This window comes from Scyliorhinus torazame, chromosome 28 (assembly GCF_047496885.1).
Source record: "Scyliorhinus torazame isolate Kashiwa2021f chromosome 28, sScyTor2.1, whole genome shotgun sequence".
NCBI classification, from domain to species: Eukaryota; Metazoa; Chordata; class Chondrichthyes; order Carcharhiniformes; family Scyliorhinidae; genus Scyliorhinus; species Scyliorhinus torazame.
The window spans coordinates 37588708-37608700 of NC_092734.1; the positions used below are offsets into that span (position 1 = coordinate 37588708).

General features: G+C 51.3%; 1 protein-coding gene across 1 annotated transcript in view; it reads right to left on the reverse strand.

The window, feature by feature from the left end:
• The window catches only part of LOC140403686 (sorbin and SH3 domain-containing protein 1-like), a 186776-nt gene that overhangs the window by 132323 nt on the left and 34460 nt on the right, over window positions 1-19993 (reverse strand). The window contains 3 exon segments of the mRNA XM_072491857.1: window positions 2615-2956; window positions 11966-12087; window positions 12954-12980. Of these exon segments, the coding sequence (XP_072347958.1) occupies window positions 2615-2956; window positions 11966-12087; window positions 12954-12980 (491 nt within the window).

Below are 19993 nucleotides of genomic sequence, written 5' to 3' on the forward strand. Positions count from 1 at the left end.
CTGTCCCCTAATATTGCCCTTCGCCTTCAAATAATTTCCCCTTTCAACCATGGATCCAATTCCCTTTCCAAAAATACGGCTGAATCGCTTCCATCTTGCCCGTCTTTTTCCGCCAATTTGCTTGAATCTCGGGTTTGGTTGCCTTGCTCACTCCTTACCCTTGTCAAAATCACTCGTTTTTAACACTTCCATCGGATTTCTACGTCACCTTCGCTGTTGCAAGGGAACAATCCCACCTCAAGGGCGCAAGAAGTGGGAGCAGAGGTAGGCCATTCGGCCCATCGAGTCTGCTCCGCCATTCAATGAGATCATGACTGATCTGAGGTGATAATCCTCAACTCCACTTTCCCGCCTTATCCCCATAACCCTCGATTCCCTCCCGGATTAAAACTCTCGTCTACCCCAGCCTCGAATATACTTAATCACCCAGCCTCTACCGGAAAGAATTCCACAGGTTCATTAACCTCAGAGCAGAAATTCCTGCTCATCTCTGTATTAAATGGGTGACCCCCTTACTCTGAGATTATGGCCTCTGGTCCTAGACTCTCCCACAAGGGGAGACATTCTCTCAGTATCCATCCTATCAAAACTTCCGCAGTTTCCCCATTTATCTGGGCGGCGCGGTAGCACAGTGGTTAGCACTGTTGCTTCACAGCGCCAGGGTCCCAGGTTCGATTCCCGCTTGGGTCACTGTGCGGAATCTGCACGTTCTCCCCGTGTCTGCGTGGGTTTCCTCCGGGCGCTCCGGTTTCCTCCCACAAGTCCCGAAAGACGTGCTGTTAGGTGAATTGGACATTCTGAATTCTCCCTCTGTGTACCCGAACAGGCGCCGGAGTGTGGCGACTAGGGGCTTTACACAGTAACCTCATTACGGCGTTAATGTAAGCCTACTTGTGACAACAACAAAGATTATTATTAGTATCTGAAGTCTCTTAATTCTTCAGCATTCCATATAACAAAAGGATTTCTCCGATTTGTGTCCTGTCCTATGCCCAACATGTTTGGGGGGTGGGTAGGGGGGTGAATGGGTTCCTGGATGTCAATATCACTCCAGAATCTAAGGCCAGACAGAGCGAATGAATACACTCGGTCTCCCACCACAGGGAAGGGAGGGGTGGGAGCGGTGACTCATCGGTCAAGCAGCACGGTCAGTGCTTGGAGGGCCGAGTGGCCTGTTCCTGTGCACGGCCCATCCCCAATTGCCCTTGAACCGAGAGCTTTGCTGGGTCATTCCCGAGGGCAGTTAAGAGAGTCAATCACATTGCTGTGGGTCTGGAGTCACATGTAGGCCAGACCGGGGTAAGGACGGCAGATTTCCTCCGTGACAGAACCAGGTGGGTTTTTAAAACAATAATCAATTAAACTACGCAGAACCAGGCTAACCTTCAATGCCAGGTTTAATTAATTGAATATGAGTTCCACCAAATGCCACGTTGAACCCTTGACCCCGGAGCCTGGGCCCTTCAGATTCCTAGTCCAGTGAAATTACCACCACCGCCATCATCTCTCTCTCCATAGCCGCAGTCAATTACTAGCCCTTGGCACGGACTTGCTCTGACCCACTGGGTCCCTCACAGAACCATCCACCCACTCGACTCCAACACAACGCAGCCCTCTCGCTGCCCTCGAGCATCGCTTCAAATTGAGACAATGTCGAGGATGACATTTATTTTTTTTTTTAAACACAAGCTGCCAAAATACCTCTCAAGTAATTCCTTCTCACTTGACAGCAGGAACAGCTCAACTGCGAGAGAGGAATCAATCCGGGTCCAGCAAATGTTAAACACTACTTACTACTTCAAAGTATTTGTTAAGTCCTGCCAAGCACATATTAATAAAGTATCAGCCAAGACGTGCATGAAATGAGTGTATTCGGTGTCCCAGTATTTAACACTGGGCTGCTCTCATTTCCTGTATTACATTCGAGCTACTGTCCAAGGCAGTCTCCTGCAGCCCATGTGTCTGTGCACTCGCACTCAATACAGGGGAGTTAACCATGCACTGACCATGCAAGTCACAGTGGCAATACAGGCGGCTGATACAATTACCTCCGGAGACAATGCCCAGTCTGCGGAGATTCCGGCGCTGGACTGGGGTGAGCCCAGTCAGAAGTCTCACAACACCAGGTTAAAAGTCCAACAGGGTCATTTGAAACCACAAGCTTTCAGAGCACCGTTCCTACACCAGGTGAAGTGGCCAGCGCTCCGAAAGCTTGCGATTTCAAATAAACCAGTTGGACTTTTAACCGGACATTGTTAGACTTCTAACTAGTCTGACAACGCCCAGTACTGCCTGCATTAAGAGCAACGCGCAACAGAGGGAGAAGGGCTTTCTTCAGAAGGACCGGTTAAAGTAAGGTTAATTGATTAACCAGGATTGGTTAATGAACAATCGAACACCGTCGACATGCGCCTGCTCGGCGTATCGCTAATCGAGGCCTACTACAATGCACGGCGGGGCTAATTCTACAGAAGCAGCGCAAAGCTAGTACAGCAGCCACACTACGGGGGAACAGAGCGGCAATTGGTTATGCGGGAGATAAAGTGCAAGGGTCGACAGTTGGGGTTGGAGGAGGGAAACTTGCAGAACCGCGTGAGCCAATCGTGGGCCTTACTGTGCGTGGGGCAATTCCGCCGAGCTCGGAGTCCGCGGCCCGGTGCAAGTCGGCTGTGGGCAGCAGTGGCAGCAAGGACGCTGTTGGGTTAGCGGGGTGTGTGGAGGTGCTCGGAACGTGGGGGGCCCCTTTCTGCAGGTGAGGAGGGATGAAGTCGTCAATTGTCGGCAGGGTCAATTGTGCAGTGGCAGGCGGAGGCGGTGGGGAGGACCAGGCCATTCCAGCTGATACCAGAGGTGGCAGGGGTGTACACAGACTTTCCTCTCTTTCACAACCTGCCTGAGCAGGATTTCTGCTTGACCCAGCTATCATCTCACACTGGGCAATGCCAGAAGACAGATCCTGCAGGGAAAGACATTTCATTACTCAAAGAGGCTCAACTGGTGTACTGACCATTCAAGACAAAACAAATTTTATAACTCCGCACAAGGAGAGACGAAAAGGACAGAGAAACTATCTGTTCACTGTTAGATGGGTTATGGCCCTGCGTACACACCCAGGAATGTTCTCAACCTTCAAACTTTCCACACACTCGTGCAGTTAGAGGTAATTCAAGCTACAAAATACAGCACTGGCCCTAACTTGTGTGTATAAATTGCGTGAAATCTCACACGCTGGTCATTCGAGCGCTGAAAGAGTGAGTCACACACTGTCCTTTCACACTCTGGGGCACTGGGTCACAAACTGTCCTTTCACACTCTGGGACAGTGGGGCACACACTGTCCTTTCACACTCTGGGACAGTGGGTCACACACTGTCCTTTCACACTCTGGGGCAGTGGGTCACACACTGTCCTTTCACACTCTGGGGCACTGGGGCACACACTGTCCTTTCACACTCTGGGACAGTGGGGCACACACTGTCCTTTCACATTCTGGGACAGTGGGTCACACACTGTCCTTTCACACTCTGGGACAGTGAGTCACACTCTGTCCTTTCACACTCTGGGACAGTGAGTCACACACTGTCCTTTCACACTCTGGGACAGTGGGGCACACACTGTCCTTTCACACTCTGGGACAGTGGGGCACACACTGTCCTTTCACACTCTGGGACACTGGGTTATACACTGTCCTTTCACACTCTGGGACAGTGAGTCACACACTGTCCTTTCACACTCTGGGACAGTGGGGCACACACTGTCCTTTCACACTATGGGGCGCTGGGTCACACACTGTCCTTTCACACTCTGGGACAGTGAGTCACACACTGTCCTTTCACACTCTGGGACAGTGGGGCACACACTGTCCTTTCACACTCTGGGACACTGGGTCACACACTGTCCTTTCACACTCTGGGACAGGGGGGGGTCACACACTGTCCTTTCACACTCTGGGACACTGGGTCTCACACTGTCCTTTCACACTCTGGGACACTGGGTCACACGCTGTCCTTTCACACTCTGGGACAGTGGGTCACACACTGTCCTTTCACACTCTGGGACAGTGAGTCACACACTGTCCTTTCACACTCTGGAACACTGGGCCACACACTGTCCTTTCACACTCTGGGACAGTGGGGCACACACTGTCCTTTCACACTCTGGGACAGTGGGTCACACACTGTCCTTTCACACTCTGGGACACTGGGTCACACACTGTCCTTTCACACTCTGGGACAGTGGGGCACACACTGTCCTTTCACACTCTGGGACAGTGAGTCACACACTGTCCTTTCACACTCTGGAACACTGGGCCACACACTGTCCTTTCACACTCTGGGACACTGGGTCACACACTGTCCTTTCATACTCTGGGACAGGGGGGTCACACACTGTCCTTTCACACACTGGGACACTGGGTCGCACACTGTCCTTTCACACTCTGGGACAGTGGGGCACACACTGTCCTTTCACACTCTGGGACAGTGGGTCACACACTGTCCTTTCACACTCTGGGACACTGGGTCACACACTGTCCTTTCACACTCTGGGACAGTGAGTCACACACTGTCCTTTCACACTCTGGGACAGTGAGTCACACACTGTCCTTTCACACTCTGGGACAGTGGGGCACACACTGTCCTTTCACACTCTGGGACAGTGGGTCACACACTGTCCTTTCACACTCTGGGACACTGGGTCACACACTGTCCTTTCACACTCTGGGACAGTGGGGCACACACTGTCCTTTCACACTCTGGGACAGTGGGTCACACACTGTCCTTTCACACTCTGGGACAGTGGGTCACACACTGTCCTTTCACACTCTGGGACACTGGGTCACACACTGTCCTTTCACACTCCGGGACAGTGGTTCACACAGTGTCCTTTCACACTCTGGGACACTGGGTCACACACTGTCCTTTCACACACTGGGACACTGGGTCACACACTGTCCTTTCAAACTCTGGGACACTGGGTCACACACTGTCCTTTCACACTCTGGGACAGTGAGTCACACACTGTCCTTTCACACTCTGGGACAGTGAGTCACACACTGTCCTTTCACACTCTGGGACAGTGAGTCACACACTGTCCTTTCACACTCTGGGACACTGGGTCACACACTGTCCTTTCTCACTCTGGGACACTGGGCCACACACTGTCCTTTCACACTCTGGGACAGTGGGTCACACGCTGTCCTTTCACACTCTGGGACAGTGAGTCACACACTGTCCTTTAACACTCTGGGACACTGGGTCACACACTGTCCTTTCACATTCTGGGACAGTGGGTCACACACTGTCCTTTCACACTCTGGTACTGTGAGTCACACACTGTCCTTTCACACTCTGGGACAGTGAGTCACACACTGTCCTTTAACACTCTGGGACAGTGGGGCACACACTGTCCTTTCACACTCTGGGACAGTGGGTCACACACTGTCCTTTCACACTCTGGGACAGTGAGTCACACTCTGTCCTTTCACACTCTGGGACACTGGGTCACACGCTGTCCTTTCACACTCTGGGACAGTGGGTCACACACTGTCCTTTCACACTCTGGTACTGTGAGTCACACACTGTCCTTTCACACTCTGGGACAGTGAGTCACACACTGTCCTTTCACACTCTGGGACACTGGGTCACACACTGTCCATTCACACTCTGGGACAGTGAGTCGCACACTGTCCTTTCACACTCTGGGACAGTGAGTCACACACTGTCCTTTCACACTCTGGGACACTGGATCACACACTGTCCTTTCACACTCTGGGACACTGGGTCACACACTGTCCTTTCACACACTGGGACACTGGGTCACACACGGTCCTTTCACACTCTGGGACACTGGGTCACACACTGTCCTTTCTCACTCTGGGACACTGGGCCACACACTGTCCTTTCACACTCTGGGACAGTGGGTCACACGCTGTCCTTTCACACTCTGGGACAGTGAGTCACACACTGTCCTTTAACACTCTGGGACACTGGGTCACACACTGTCCTTTCACACTCTGGGACAGTGGGTCACACACTGTCCTTTCACACTCTGGTACTGTGAGTCACACACTGTCCTTTCACACTCTGGGACAGTGAGTCACACACTGTCCTTTAACACTCTGGGACAGTGGGGCACACACTGTCCTTTCACACTCTGGGACAGTGGGTCACACACTGTCCTTTCACACTCTGGGACAGTGAGTCACACACTGTCCTTTCACACTCTGGGACAGTGAGTCACACACTCTCCTTTCACACTCTGGGACACTGGGTCACACACTGTCCATTCACACTCTGGGACAGTGAGTCGCACACTGTCCTTTCACACTCTGGGACACTGGGTCACACACTGTCCTTTCACACTCTGGAACACTGGGCCACACACTGTCCTTTCCCACTCTGGGACAGTGGGTCACACACTGTCCTTTCCCACTCTGGGACAGTGGGTCACACACTGTCCTTTCACACTCTGGGACAGTGGGTCACACACTGTCCTTTCACACTCTGGGACACTGGGTCACACACTGTCCTTTCACACTCTGGGACACTGGGCCACACACTGTCCTTTCACACTCTGGGACACTGGGTCACACACTGTCCTTTCACACTCTGGGACACTGGGTCACACACTGTCCTTTCACACTCTGGGACACTGGGTCACACACTGTCCTTTCACACTCTGGGACACTGGGTCACACACTGTCCTTTCACACTCTGGGACACTGGGTCACACACTGTCCTTTCACACTCTGGGACACTGGGCCACACACTGTCCTTTCACACTCTGGGACACTGGGTCACACACTGTCCTTTCACACTCTGGGACACTGGGTCACACTCTGTCTGGATTCCAACTCAATCTCTTCTGTACTGTCTCATTGTTGTACATGTTGATGCTAGCAAACAGTTTAATCTGTCCCGAGATTCTGCTCTACCCGACGTTGAAGAGGTTTTAAGCATTGAGAAACTGCCTCACTCCCCACCGCTGACAGCTCTCCCCTTGACCAGCGTGGAATGAAGTCACAAACTTTGGTGATGGATCATTGTGTGATGCAGGGACCAGATTTCTCAAGAGTGAACACCACGACTCCTCGAGGTAACGCTCCCTCTCAACGTGAAGAGACAGTCCTTTGCAGCCCCTTAGGGACAGCACCTTCTCTGTATATTTCATTTGCACCACTCAATACTTGGCAAGTGACCATAAATTGGTTTTCTTTTCAAAATCGATGCCCCAGCAAATCCCGTGGGAACCACATTCTAGGATGTAAGCCACTCCGCTAAGTGCCTCTCGCCTTCCTGTCTAAATTTCCTGCCCACCTCACCCAGTAACACATTCTACACCTTACCCAGCAATGCAATGTTGCCCTGATACATGGGGCAAAGAGGGGGGGGACTCACTACCCAGGCATAAGGGGCAAAGCGGGGCTCACTGCCCTGATGCGCGGGGCAAAGGGGCAGATTTAGGACATACGCGTAAATCTAAATTTAACTCAAACCCCTTCCGCTCTTGTGAAATAAATGGCAACGTTTAAAAAAAATAATAATTTAGAGTACATTTTCTTCCAATTAAGGGGCAATTTAGCGTGGCCAATCCACCTACCCTGCCCATCTTTGGGTTGTGGGGGCGAAACCCACGCAGACACGGGGAGAATGTGCAAACTCCACACCGACAGTGACCCAGAGCCGGGATTCGAACCTGGGACCTCGGCGCCGTGAGGCAGCGGTGCTAACCCACTGCGCCACCGTGCTGCCCCATGAACGGCAAAGCTGAAAACCAGGGCATTTGAACCAATTCAGGGTAAATCCAGGACTGATCCGGAAAACTGGGATTGATCATCACCCTGCACTGCGATGGGAGAGAAGGGACGCTGGACCCAGAGAAAGGAAGAGTGTCTGCCAGCTCAGTCCCCCCCCCGCCCCCCCATCTTCAAATTAGAGATTCACGGTCAGTGGGTCAATGTGCGGGTGAGAGGAGTAGCTATTCCACTCTGGTAGGAGTCACCACTGAGCCCCCTTTTCCCAGTATTCGCACCATGTCGCCTACCGCAGGGGCTACTGGAAGATATTCCCTATTCTAACCCACACGGAGACCCCTCATCAACACTTGGTCAGACTCAGGTATTCTCTGCGGTCACCGGGAACATTGTTTTAATAGCACAGCATCTGAAAGGACGGCATTGATTGTTTAGTTTTCCTTGGATTCCATCAGTGGGCGGGACTCAGCGTTCCCTGGGGGCGGAATTCTATACCCCCACATACTGTCAATGGGGTTTCCCATTGAAGCCACCCCACATCGCTGGGACACGCTGGGGTGGGGGGCGCACAGCAGACGAGAAAGTGAATCGCAATGTCCAGAGAATCCTGGTCAGTATATATCTCTCCCCAAAGCATTGGGCAGCGAGAGAAGTTCTAATCTCCAAGGCGCCAGTGTGGGGCACTTTCTGCGTTTCTACCAACCCACACAATGCCCGACCTTGAGGGGCGGGTTTAGCACTGGGCTAAATAGCTGGCTTTTAAACCAGACCAAGGCAGGCCAGCAGCACGGTTCAATTCCCGTGCCAGCCGCCCCGAACAGGCGGCGGAATTAAGAACAAAGAACAAAGAAATGTACAGCACAGGAACAGGCCCTTCGGCCCTCCAAGCCCGTGCCGACCATGCTGCCCGACTAAACTACAATCTTCTACACTTCCTGGGTCCGTATCCCTCTATTCCCATCCTATTCATGTATTTGTCAAGATGCCCCTTAAATGTCACTATCGTCCCTGCTTCCACCACCTCCTCCGGTAGTGAGTTCCAGGTACCCACTACCCTCTGTGTAAAAAAACTTGCCTCGTACATCTACTCTAAACCTTGCCCCTCGCACCTTAAACCTATGCCCCCTAGTAATTGACCCCTCTACCCTGGGGAAAAGCCTCTGACGATCCACTCTGTCTATGCCCCTCATAATTTTGTAGACCTCTATCAGGTCTCCCCTCAACCTCCTTCGTTCCAGTGAGAACAAACCGAGTTTATTCAACCGCTCCTCATAGCTAATGCCCTCCATACCAGGCAACATTCTGGTAAATCTCTACTGCCCCCTCTCTAAAGCCTCCGCATCCTTCTGGTAGTGTGGCGACCAGAATTGAACACTATACTCCAAGTGTGGCCTAACTAAGGTTCTATACAGCTGCAACATGACTTGCCAATTCTTATACTCAACGCCCCGGCCAATGAAGGCAAGCATGCCGTATGCCCTCTTGACTACCTTCTCCACCTGTGTTGCCCCTTTCAGTGACCTGTGGACCTGTACTCCTAGATCCCTCTGACTTTCAATACTCTTGAGGGTGGCGACTAGGGGCTTTTCACAGTAACTTCATTTGAAGCCTACTTGTGACAATAAGCGATTTTCATTTCATTTCATTCGTAAAACACAATCACCTTTCGCAGGGCGGGGCCAGCCCAGAGGCACAGACAAAAAGCAAAGGCAGAAAACTACTTCCTCAAACATGCGCCTCGCCCATTTAATCTCTCAGAGCAGGGAGATTAAAGAGCGGGTCAGGGTGAAACTATTGAGGGGGGTGTGCAGACAATCAGGAGTGGTGTGTGAAGGAGTGACAGAGAGAGAGAGAGAGAGAGAGGGAGAAAGTTCAATAGATACCACATCGTGGGCACCTGCCCATTGAGACAGACTCTGGTGGGCATTGGGAAGAGGCTCTGCTGTTGGTCTCGCAGTCATCACCAGGGATGTCTCCTCCTGATCCAGCGCTGAGCTTCCTCTGTGCGAAGGCTTTGGGTGCGAGGAGCTGGTCGGCACACTGCCACTCTTGGCCCTGGACAACACAACCTTCAGCGAAGGTCTGCAGGGAACTGGTGGGGGGGAATCAGCGGTGGCCGTCGCAAGCAACGGGGCTCTGGTGGCTGGTGCGGAGAGTGCGGCAACGCCCCGACCTTGGGGCTCCTCAGGCGCATCGCGGGGGTGGTCTCCGACGGAGCGAGGGCCGAGGTTGCTGGACAAGCGTGCTATGTACAGGTTACTGACCTTCCTCCCCGGGACGGTGGGGCCAATGGAATCGGTGGCAGGGTCACCGTCCCGTCCGGCAGGCGGGAGCGTGGATTTAGTCAACCAGCCCCGGGGTGAGGGGTCGCCGCGGGGTTCCCGCCGGACGGCATGCAGCGCCCCCTCGGTTGAGCAGTTTGCAGGTGGTGAGCTGGTGCCTGTGGCAGAGAGGTCCTGGTGACAAACACTAGGCGGTGCTGAATGCCTGTGCGCGGTGGGCAGCTCGGGTCTGATAGGCACATAATCCAGAATGGGGGCTGCCACCAGGTAGGAGGGCCTAGTCTTGTTGCAGGGACACCATGCAAAGCTCTCTTCCTTAGGGGGTGCGGGAATGGGAGGGGGCTATGGGGGTGGAACACCAATGACACAAACAGAAAAGGTTAAAATAAGCACAGAAATATTAATCCAGAGGGAAATGTTCTCACTTTAACACTCGCTGAATTACAAATGGAATGACAGCGATGCCCAACTTTGCCAACGCTCAAGATGTGAACTTTGCCTTTCAGACTGTTTTGCTCTTGTATTTACAAGCACATCATTCACATTCATCGCCCACCTCCCTATCTCTCACCATCCTTATCTGTCACCTCCTCCACTCGCCCCTCCCTATCTCTGTTACCCCCTTCAGTCCTTCGCCCCTCCCTATCTCTGTTACCCCCTTCAGTCCTTCGCCCCTCCCTATCTCTGTAACCCTCCACTCTCTCGCCCCCCCTATCTCTGTAACTTCCTCCACTCTCACCCCATCCCCATCTCTGCCACCTCCACCACTCTCTCACCCCTCCTTATCTCTGTAACCTCCTCCATTCTCTCACCCCTCCCTATCTCTGCAACCTCCTCCAGTCTCACCTCTCCCTATCTCTGTAACCTCCTCCATTCTCTCACCCCTCCCTATCTCTGTAACGTCCTCCACTCTCTTGCCCCTCCCTATCTCTGTAACATCCTCCATTCTCTCACCCCTCCCTATCTCTGTAACCTCCTCCACTCTCGCCCCTCCCTTTCTCTGCAACCTCCTCCACTCACTCACAGGGGCTGTTTAGCACAGGGCTAAATCGCTGGCTTTGAAAGCAGACCAAGGCAGGCCAGCAGCACGGTTCGATTCCCGTAACAGCCTCCCGAACAGGCGCCGGAACGTGGCGACTAGGGGCTTTTCACAGTAACTTCATTTGAAGCCTACTTGTGACAATAAACGATTTTCATTTCATTTCCCTATCTCTGCCACCTCCTCCACTCTCTCACCCCTCCCTATCTCTGTAACCTCCTCCACTCTCTCGCCCCTCCCTATCTCTGTAACCTCCTCCACTCTCGCCCCTCCCTCTGTAACCCTCCACTCTCTCCCTCCCTATCTCTGTAACCTCTTCCACTCTTGCCCTCCCTATCTCTGTAACCTCCTCCACTCTCTCGCCCCTCCCTATCTCTGTAACCTCCTCCACTCTCTCGCCCCTCCCTATCTCTGTACCTTCCTCCACTCTCTCGCCCCTCCCTATCTCTGTACCTTCCTCCACTCTCTTGCCCTCTCTATCTCTCTCACCTCCTGCAGTCTCCCAACCCTCCAAGATTTCGGAGCTCCTCAATTCCAGCCTCTTGCACTTCCCCAGTGTTAATCGCTCCATCATGGCCACGTCCTCAGCAACTGGGCCTGAAGCTCTGGAACCCCCTCCTCAAACCGCTCAATCTCTCTCGTCATCTTTAAGATGCTCCTTGCCACACTCCTGTGTGACCAAGCGTTCAGTCACTCCTACTAATCACTCCTTACATGACTTGTTGTCAAATTGTGTTTGCTAATCTTCTTGAGAATCACCTTTGTTTTACTATGTTCAGTGTCTTATATAAATACAGATGGTCATTCATTCAATTGCTCTGTCCAAAACTACTGTTATTTTACAAATTGCTTTTCTAACATTGACTAACCCGAGGGAGTAAATCTTTGGTACCTGAAGTTGTGTTTTGCAGTCAGTGGGCAGGTTTGGTCGCACACTGCGAAATCCTTTCGCTGCCAGTGATGGGGAGGTGACGTCTCCATTGGTGTCACCAGGTGACGGTGGCATCCAGCCATCTGCCGGTTAATGGAGCCAGTTAACCAGGGTCAGAACTAGTCAACGGACACACACACGGACACACACGGACGGACACACACACACACACGGACGGACGGACATACACACACACGGACGGACACACACGGACACACACACACACACACACGGACACGGACACACGCACGCACGGACACACGCACGCACGGACACGCGCACGCACGGACACGCGCACGCACGGACACACGCACGCACGGACACACGCACGCACGGACACACGCACGCACGGACACACACACGCACGGACACACACACGCACGGGGACACACACGCACGGACACACACGCCCGGACACACACACGCCCGGACACACACACGCCCGGACACACACGCACGGACACACACACGCACGGACACACACACGCACGGACACACACACGCACGGACACACACACGCACGGACACACACACGCACGGACACACACACGCACGGACACACACACGCACGGACACACACACGCACGGACACACACACGCACGGACACACACACGCACGGACGCACACACGCACGGACGCACACACGCACGGACACACACACGCACGGACACACACACGCACGGACACACACACGGACACACATCAACATACACAAAAACACACAACACACACTCACACACCACACAATGCCAACACCAACACACACATGAAATACATCAATATACACGAAAACACAACACGCACACTCACACACCACACACACAAAAACTACACACAAAACACATACTCATACACACAAAAAACACACGCACACAAAAAGCACACACACACAAAAAAAAAACACACACAAAAAACACACATACACAGAAACACAAGACCTCTTTATACCTGTCTCTGAACTTGGCAGCTCAGCACCTGTATTTGTAAACAGAAAGTGAAGAATGAGAGAAGAGCAGAGAGCGGGAGAGTTACTCACACAGTATCCAGCCTGTCGACAGGACTAACTGCAGCGAGACATCACACATTCACAACAAAATCCTTTCCGTGGGTGCCTCCTCGTACTGGGCTGCTGGTTACCACAGCAACCCATTCTAAACATGGTGCCCTTCAATTTCTGACCCCTGCTCACACAATATAGTATTGATCCTCAGAAATGAAGACTGCCATTGTTCGTCAGCTTCATCACTCGCTGGCCGACACAAAAAGCAAAAATCAAATTAATTCACGCGCTGCTCTGCTGGCCTGGAACTCGGTGATATGCTGAATGCCACAAATAACTCAGCATTCAGATCGAGAAACTCTCCACATGCTGTGTAGGCCGAGGCTGACAAGAACAGCACTTTGAAATATTTACTCAGCTCCCAGCGAAGGGGGATCAAGAGTGAGAGGGTAGGAGAGTAAGAGAGAGAAAGAGAGAGACAGAGAGTGAGAGAGTGAGCGAGAGATAGAGAGAGAGAGAGAGAGAGCAAGAGAGTTAAAGAGAGAGAGCGAAATAGTGGGAGAGAAGTGAGTGAGTGACAGAGAGAGCGAGCGAGGGAGAGGAGAGAGCGGCAACGAATTGAAGGAGAGAGAAATAGAGCTAAAGAGAGCGGGAGAAAGAGAGAAAAAGAGAGAGTGAGTAAGAGTGAGCGAGTGACAGGGAGAAAGAGTGAGGCCGAATTAAAGAGAGAGCGTGTGTGTGAGGGAGAGAGAGTGAAAGGGAGAGGGAGTAAAACGGAGAGGGAGTGCGAGAGGGAGAAAGTGACGGGAGAGAAACCGGAAGAGGGAGAGAGGCTGAAATGGAGTGGGAGAGAGAAAGAGCGAGAGGGAGGGAGAGAGAGAGAGAGAGAGAGAGAGGGAGGGGGAGAGAGTGAGAGAGTGAGAGTGTGTGTGTGGAAGAGAGTAAGAGGGAGAGAGGGAAAACGAGAAAGTCCCAGCAATTTGAAACATTCACATTAAAATGGTGCAGCAAAGCTCGAGGAAAACCTCAGCACCTGATCAACTGCACAAATGGTGTATAAATAGGAAAGACCTCAGCTCCACTTTGTAACTCGACAGCTTGCTATGTGCACCATGGCGGGGTGAAGAAAGACAATGGGAAAGATAATCTGGCCGTCACATTCTCACCGCCCTCGCTTGCTCCCCCGGTCAGATACGGTGTTACCGGGGGAGACGAGCCTCCACCTGCTGGCACACGGGCTCAGCGAGGGGTGAAGGGCACCTTGGGACGGCAGGTCAGGATTTCAGGTGGGGTTGTGGGGGGGGGGGGGGGGGGGGGTTGGGGAAAGAGGTGAAATCTGGACATGGAATGAATAGAAACTGCGTGAGGCACAGACTGGGGGCTAATCTCAACTCCCCACCGCCTTGGGCGAATGTCTAACCTGGAACTCGACTCAGGTGTTCACCCCAAGGGAACAGTCCAGAAATTTCACAGGAGAGAGGGGAATGGGATTCCACTGAAGCATTGCCACTCTGCTCATTGCAAATAACTGAACCGTTACCAAGATTCCAGTCACCATTTGTTATCCTGCTTGCTGCTTTCTAACTGGTTAGAGGCAGATCTTTGAACGAAGAACAAAGAAAAATACAGCACAGGGACAGGCCCTTCGGCCCTCCAAGCCTGCGCCGACCATGCCGCCCGTCTAAGTGTGGCCTAACTAAGGTTCTATACAGCTGCAACATGACTTGCCAATTCTTATACTCAATGCCCCGGCCAATGAAGGCAAGCATGCCGTATGCCTTTTTGACTACCTTCTCCACCTGTGTTGCCCCTTTGGCAGATCTGTGGACCTCTATACCCAGATCCCTCTGCCTGTCAATACTTGTAAGGGTTCTGCCATCTACTGTATATTTCCCATCTGTATTAGACCTTCCAAAATGCATCAGCTCACATTTGAATAGATTCTTCCTCAATTCCACGGCGTTATGAATGGGACCAATAAACAATTCAGAAAATGTTTATCGCTGGAACGTTAGACTGGTGAAAAAAGCATTCCACGCTGTATTGGGCTGTGACAAATACAGAGGGAGCTGTAGCACTCATTCCTCATCAACCCAAAAGAGATTGGGCGTGACCGGCCCATTCTCTTCTGCACAGTCTGAGCTCATGTGGCCTCTTGTAATTGAGCTAAAAAATAAAGGCGGAGCAGAATGCAGGACGGCGCTCGACGTGACCCGAATAAAACAGAGGAAGAGGGAAAGTTTAGGCCTGCGTCTCAGCAACCTTGCAGCTGATAAAAGGAAAGGAAGAGACAAAGAGATCAGTAGTTCGGAGCTTCTGGGAAACAAACGATGAAGATTTCAGCACCATGGGAAAGGGAACCAAAATGGAATGTTTAGAGGACCACATGAGTTGTTAAAACAGGGAGAGAGAGAGAGGGGGGATGAAAGGACAAGGGAGAGAAAGTAAGTAAGGCTGATGCGAGAAGAGTCAGCCATCAGGTGACTGGCCCCGTCGCGTGAGAGAGGCTTTTCGAAGAGCAGAGAGAATAGGGACACAGTACTCTGTGTCGGCAACTTCAACTTCTTAGACAGTGGGAAGCGGAGACGGGAGAAAAGTCAGACCAGCGAAAAGGAGAAACCGATAGCTGTCAAACCAGAACATAAAAGGCACTTTGACACCATCCAAAATTGTATAAAGTGGTAACATTCCAGCATCAACAATCCCAGTCTTTTGAATTCTGCTGTTAATGTCTGCAAATGGATTACCCTGGTTACTTTCTCAAACTCCCCTCGCTACAACAGCTGTTATGACACAGTTAAGGCATTATAATTTATGTCGATTGGAAAGGGACCAATATATCGAAGCAGCGGGATACTGACATTTTCAGTTCATATAGGAGCATAAAATTCACATGTGATCAGGTACAGTCCAGTGATCCCTGGGTCTGAGAGAGGGGAAATCAGCCAGGGTTCCTGCTCCTGATCACTGTCCAGTGATCCCTGGGTTAGAGAGAGAGAGGGGAAATCAGCCAGGGTTCCTGCTCCTGATCACTGTCCAGTGATCCCTGGGTTAGAGAGAGAGAGGGGAAATCAGCCAGGGTTCCTGCTCCTGATCACTGTCCAGTGATCCCTGGGTTAGAGAGAGAGAGGGGAAATCAGCCAGGGTTCCTGCTCCTGATCACTGTCCAGTGATCCCTGGGTTAGAGAGAGAGAGGGGAAATCAGCCAGGGTTCCTGCTCCTGATCACTGTCCAGTGATCCCTGGGTTAGAGAGAGAGAGGGGAAATCAGCCAGGGTTCCTGCTACTGATCACTGTCCAGTGATCCCTGGGTTAGAGAGATAGAGAGGAAATCAGCCAGGGTTCCTGCTCCTGATCACTGTCCTGTGATCCCTGGGTTAGAGAGAGCGAGGGGAAATCAGCCAGGGTTCCTGCTCCTGATCACTGTCCAGTGATCCCTGGGTTAGAGAGAGCGATGGGAAATCAGCCAGGGTTCCTGCTCCTGATCACTGTCCAGTGATCCCTGGGTTAGAGAGAGGGGAAATCAGTCAGGGTCCCTGCTCCTGATCACTGTCCAGTGATCCCTGGGTCAGAGTGAGAGAGAGAGAGAGAGAGAGAGAGGGGAAATCAGCCAGGGCTCCTGCTCCTGGTCACAGTCCAGCGATCCCTGGATTAGAGAGAGGGGAAATCAGCCAGGGTTCCTGCTCCTGATCACTGTCCAGTGATCCCTGGGTTAGAGAGAGGGGAAATCAGTCAGGGTTCCTGCTCCTGATCACTGTCCAGTGATCCCTGGGTTCGAGAGAGCGAGAGGAAATCAGCCAGGGTTCCTGCTCCTGATCACTGTCCAGTCATCCCTGGGTCAGAGTGAGAGAGAGAGAGAGAGGGGAAATCAGCCAGGGCTCCTGCTCCTGGTCACAGTCCAGCGATCCCTGGATTAGAGAGAGGGGAAATCAGCCAGGGTTCCTGCTCCTGATCACTGTCCAGTGACCTCTGGGCTAGAGAGAGAGAGAGAGAGGAGGGGGGGGGGGGGGGAGAAAATCAGACAGGGTTCAGTGCATTGCATTGGACAGGGATCACTGGGATCATGGGAGGGATCACTGCCCTCCCAGCAGAGGGAGGGCAGTGCATTGCAGTCACCGTATCTTGAAGGTGGTTTGTGGAGGAGTTGTTGTCAAGTGACAGTTAAACCCGAAACACTTCTTCAGTGTTTCCTTCCCTACCTTCGCTAATGAAAAAAAAAGACAATAACTGTAAGGATCCCAGCCGAGTAAAGATCAAGAGGGAGACTCGAGGGCAGGTAGGAGTAGAAAGAAGTTGAACCGTGCCATCACAGCCTGCAGGTAAGTGATTGGCTGGTGACTGGCAAGTAGTTTTTCTTTTCCCTGAGGTGTTATCGTGCGGGGCGCAGTGGTTGCTGAGTGAGTGCTTGCTGAGAATGGGGAGTAATTTTTTTTAAAAACTTACTGTTGGGAGTTTCCAGCTGAATCCAGTCGGAGTGATGACAGAGTGACTGCTGGGTAAGTAATAAAGATTTAAATTGTTTGCGCAGGCCCATAACAGCTGATTGCTGTTCTCATGTGGGGCGCAGTGGTTGCTAGTTAAGTGTTTTATTTTTACCTGTATTTAAGTTGGGCAGTTTCTAAACCCTAGACACTACACTTGTAGTGTCCCCCACCCTTCCACCTCCTTTAACCTAAGGGGTAAGCTCTTTCTTTCTTTTTCTTTTTTTATCTCGAGGGGTTGGCAGGGAAGGCAGTGCAATGTGTTATTGAAAATATGGAGAGATGTGTCATTTGAAACATGGAAGTCTGGCAATATCTGGTCTGAGAGAAACAGGAGAGGATACAGGGAAAGACCCCACGAAGGGTTAACAGCAGCTGCCAGGGAAGGATTGTAAAATGCAGAGAGCCTTGGTCAAGCAAACAAGACAAACAGGATTTTGAATGAAGCCAAAAACAATGGCTCCCACCTTCATTGAAAGTAACTATCTTAGTAAGCAGCTGGAAAAGAATGGATGAGGTTCAGTTTAATTTGGTCAGAATTCTAGGTGTGAGAATTTGCTAATACCAGGTAAATGAAAGAAAACTGGAGACGATCAGTCTACGAGAAACATAATTCAAAGCCAAAATCAAAGTCAAAATTATGAGCTGAGGACACAATTGGAAAATAAAACTATAGAAATGACAGGAATTAAAATTCACACCTCTATTGAAACCAAAGCATTTTGAACATCACAAAGGAAACAATGTAATCAGATCTATGAGATGAAGTCATGTCAAAAAGAATACTTAGTTGGATTAGAAGGTTTAGATCAAAGATACTTTTTACAATCAAAGAAAATAAGAATTACTTTACAATAACGTCATAAAAACCTATCTGTTCGAAAGAGAATATAAACCTAGAGACCAGGGCAACGAGTACCAGAACTCAGAGGGAGAGAGAGAGAGAGAGAGAAAAGCAGAGAAGGAACAAGCAGTTAGAGTCAGATTACAGTCAGCTCGGCCAGGGGGAAATGGACAGGGCAAAGCAGCCGAGCTAAAACAGCTAATACAGCTAAGGAAGACTGGAATTTAAAGAGGAGCCAGAGTCAGCTCAGAGTCAGCTCAGAGACAGCCAGCAGAGTCAGCTCTCACAGCTCGGTAAATGGGAAAGACAGGACACAGCAACCAAGCTCATCAGCGAATACATCTAAAGACGACCAGATTTTAAAAAGAAGATTGATTGTCAAGTTGGGCCTGAAGGTCCCTTCAACCAACCAGAAGGACCCAGAAGCAAGATCTTTTTACCTTTCTGTAAAGACAGTAATTGCAGCTTTTAAAAGAAAAAATATAATAATAAAATAACTTAATTTAACCTGAAATAGTGGTTATTCCAAAGTCTACTTAACTTACTTAGCAATGCCGGACCCAGGATCGATGCTACTAAGTGGTAAGTAGATGAAATCTTCGGTGAAGGTATGGGTTATACCAGGGGATAACTTGAAAACATAGTTTGACCTGAATAGCACCCACTGAACCTGCATCGGAGTTGGGGAGTGAGAATCCCTGATCACCATTTAGAATGTCGGCCCTTTTTGGTACAGGGGGACTTCTAAGAATAGTGGTGAGTTTTCAAAAACAAATGTTCCTCCTGCAGAATGTTTGAGGTGAGGGACACAGTCAGTGTCCCTGCTGATTTCACCTTTGGGAAGTGCACCCATCTCCAGCTCCTCAGAAACCGCGTTAGGGAACTGGAGCTGGAGCTGGATGAACTTCGGATCATTCGGGAGGCAGAGGTGGTCATAGATAGAAGCTTCAGGGATGTAGTTACTCTGAAGAATCAAGCTAGATGGGTGACGGTGAGAGGGGCTGGGAGGAAGCAGTCAGTGCAGGGATTCCCTGTGGCCGTTCCCCTCAGTAACAAGTATACCATTTTGGATGCTGTTGAGGGGGACGACCTACCAGGGGTAAGTCACGGTGAACGGATCTCCAGCACTGAGTCCGTCCCTGTGGCTCAGAAAGGAAGGAGGGGGAGCAGGAGAGCAATAGTTATTGGGGACCCGATAGTTAGAGGGACAGATAGAGGGTTCTGTGGTAGTGAAAGAGACTCACGGATGGTATGTTGCCTCCCGGGTGCCAGGGTCCGTGACGTCTCGGACCGTGTTTTCAGAATCCTTAAAGGGGAGGGGGAGCAGTCACAAGTCGTGGTACACATCGGTACCAACGACAGAGGTAAGAGATGGGACGGGGGTTTAAAACAGGAATTTAGGGAGCTAGAGTGGAAGCTGAGAGCCAGGAAAAACCATGTTGTCATCTCTGGTTTGTTGCCGGTGCCACGTGCTAGCGAGGTGAGGAACAGGGAGAGAGTGCAGATAAACACGTGGCTGCAGGGATGGTGTAGACGGGAGGGTTTCAGGTACGTGGATAATTGGAGCACATTCTGGGGAAGGTGGGACCTGTACAGCCAGGACGGTTTGCACCTGAACCAGAGGGGCACCAATATCCTGGAAGGGAAATTTGCTACGGCTCTTC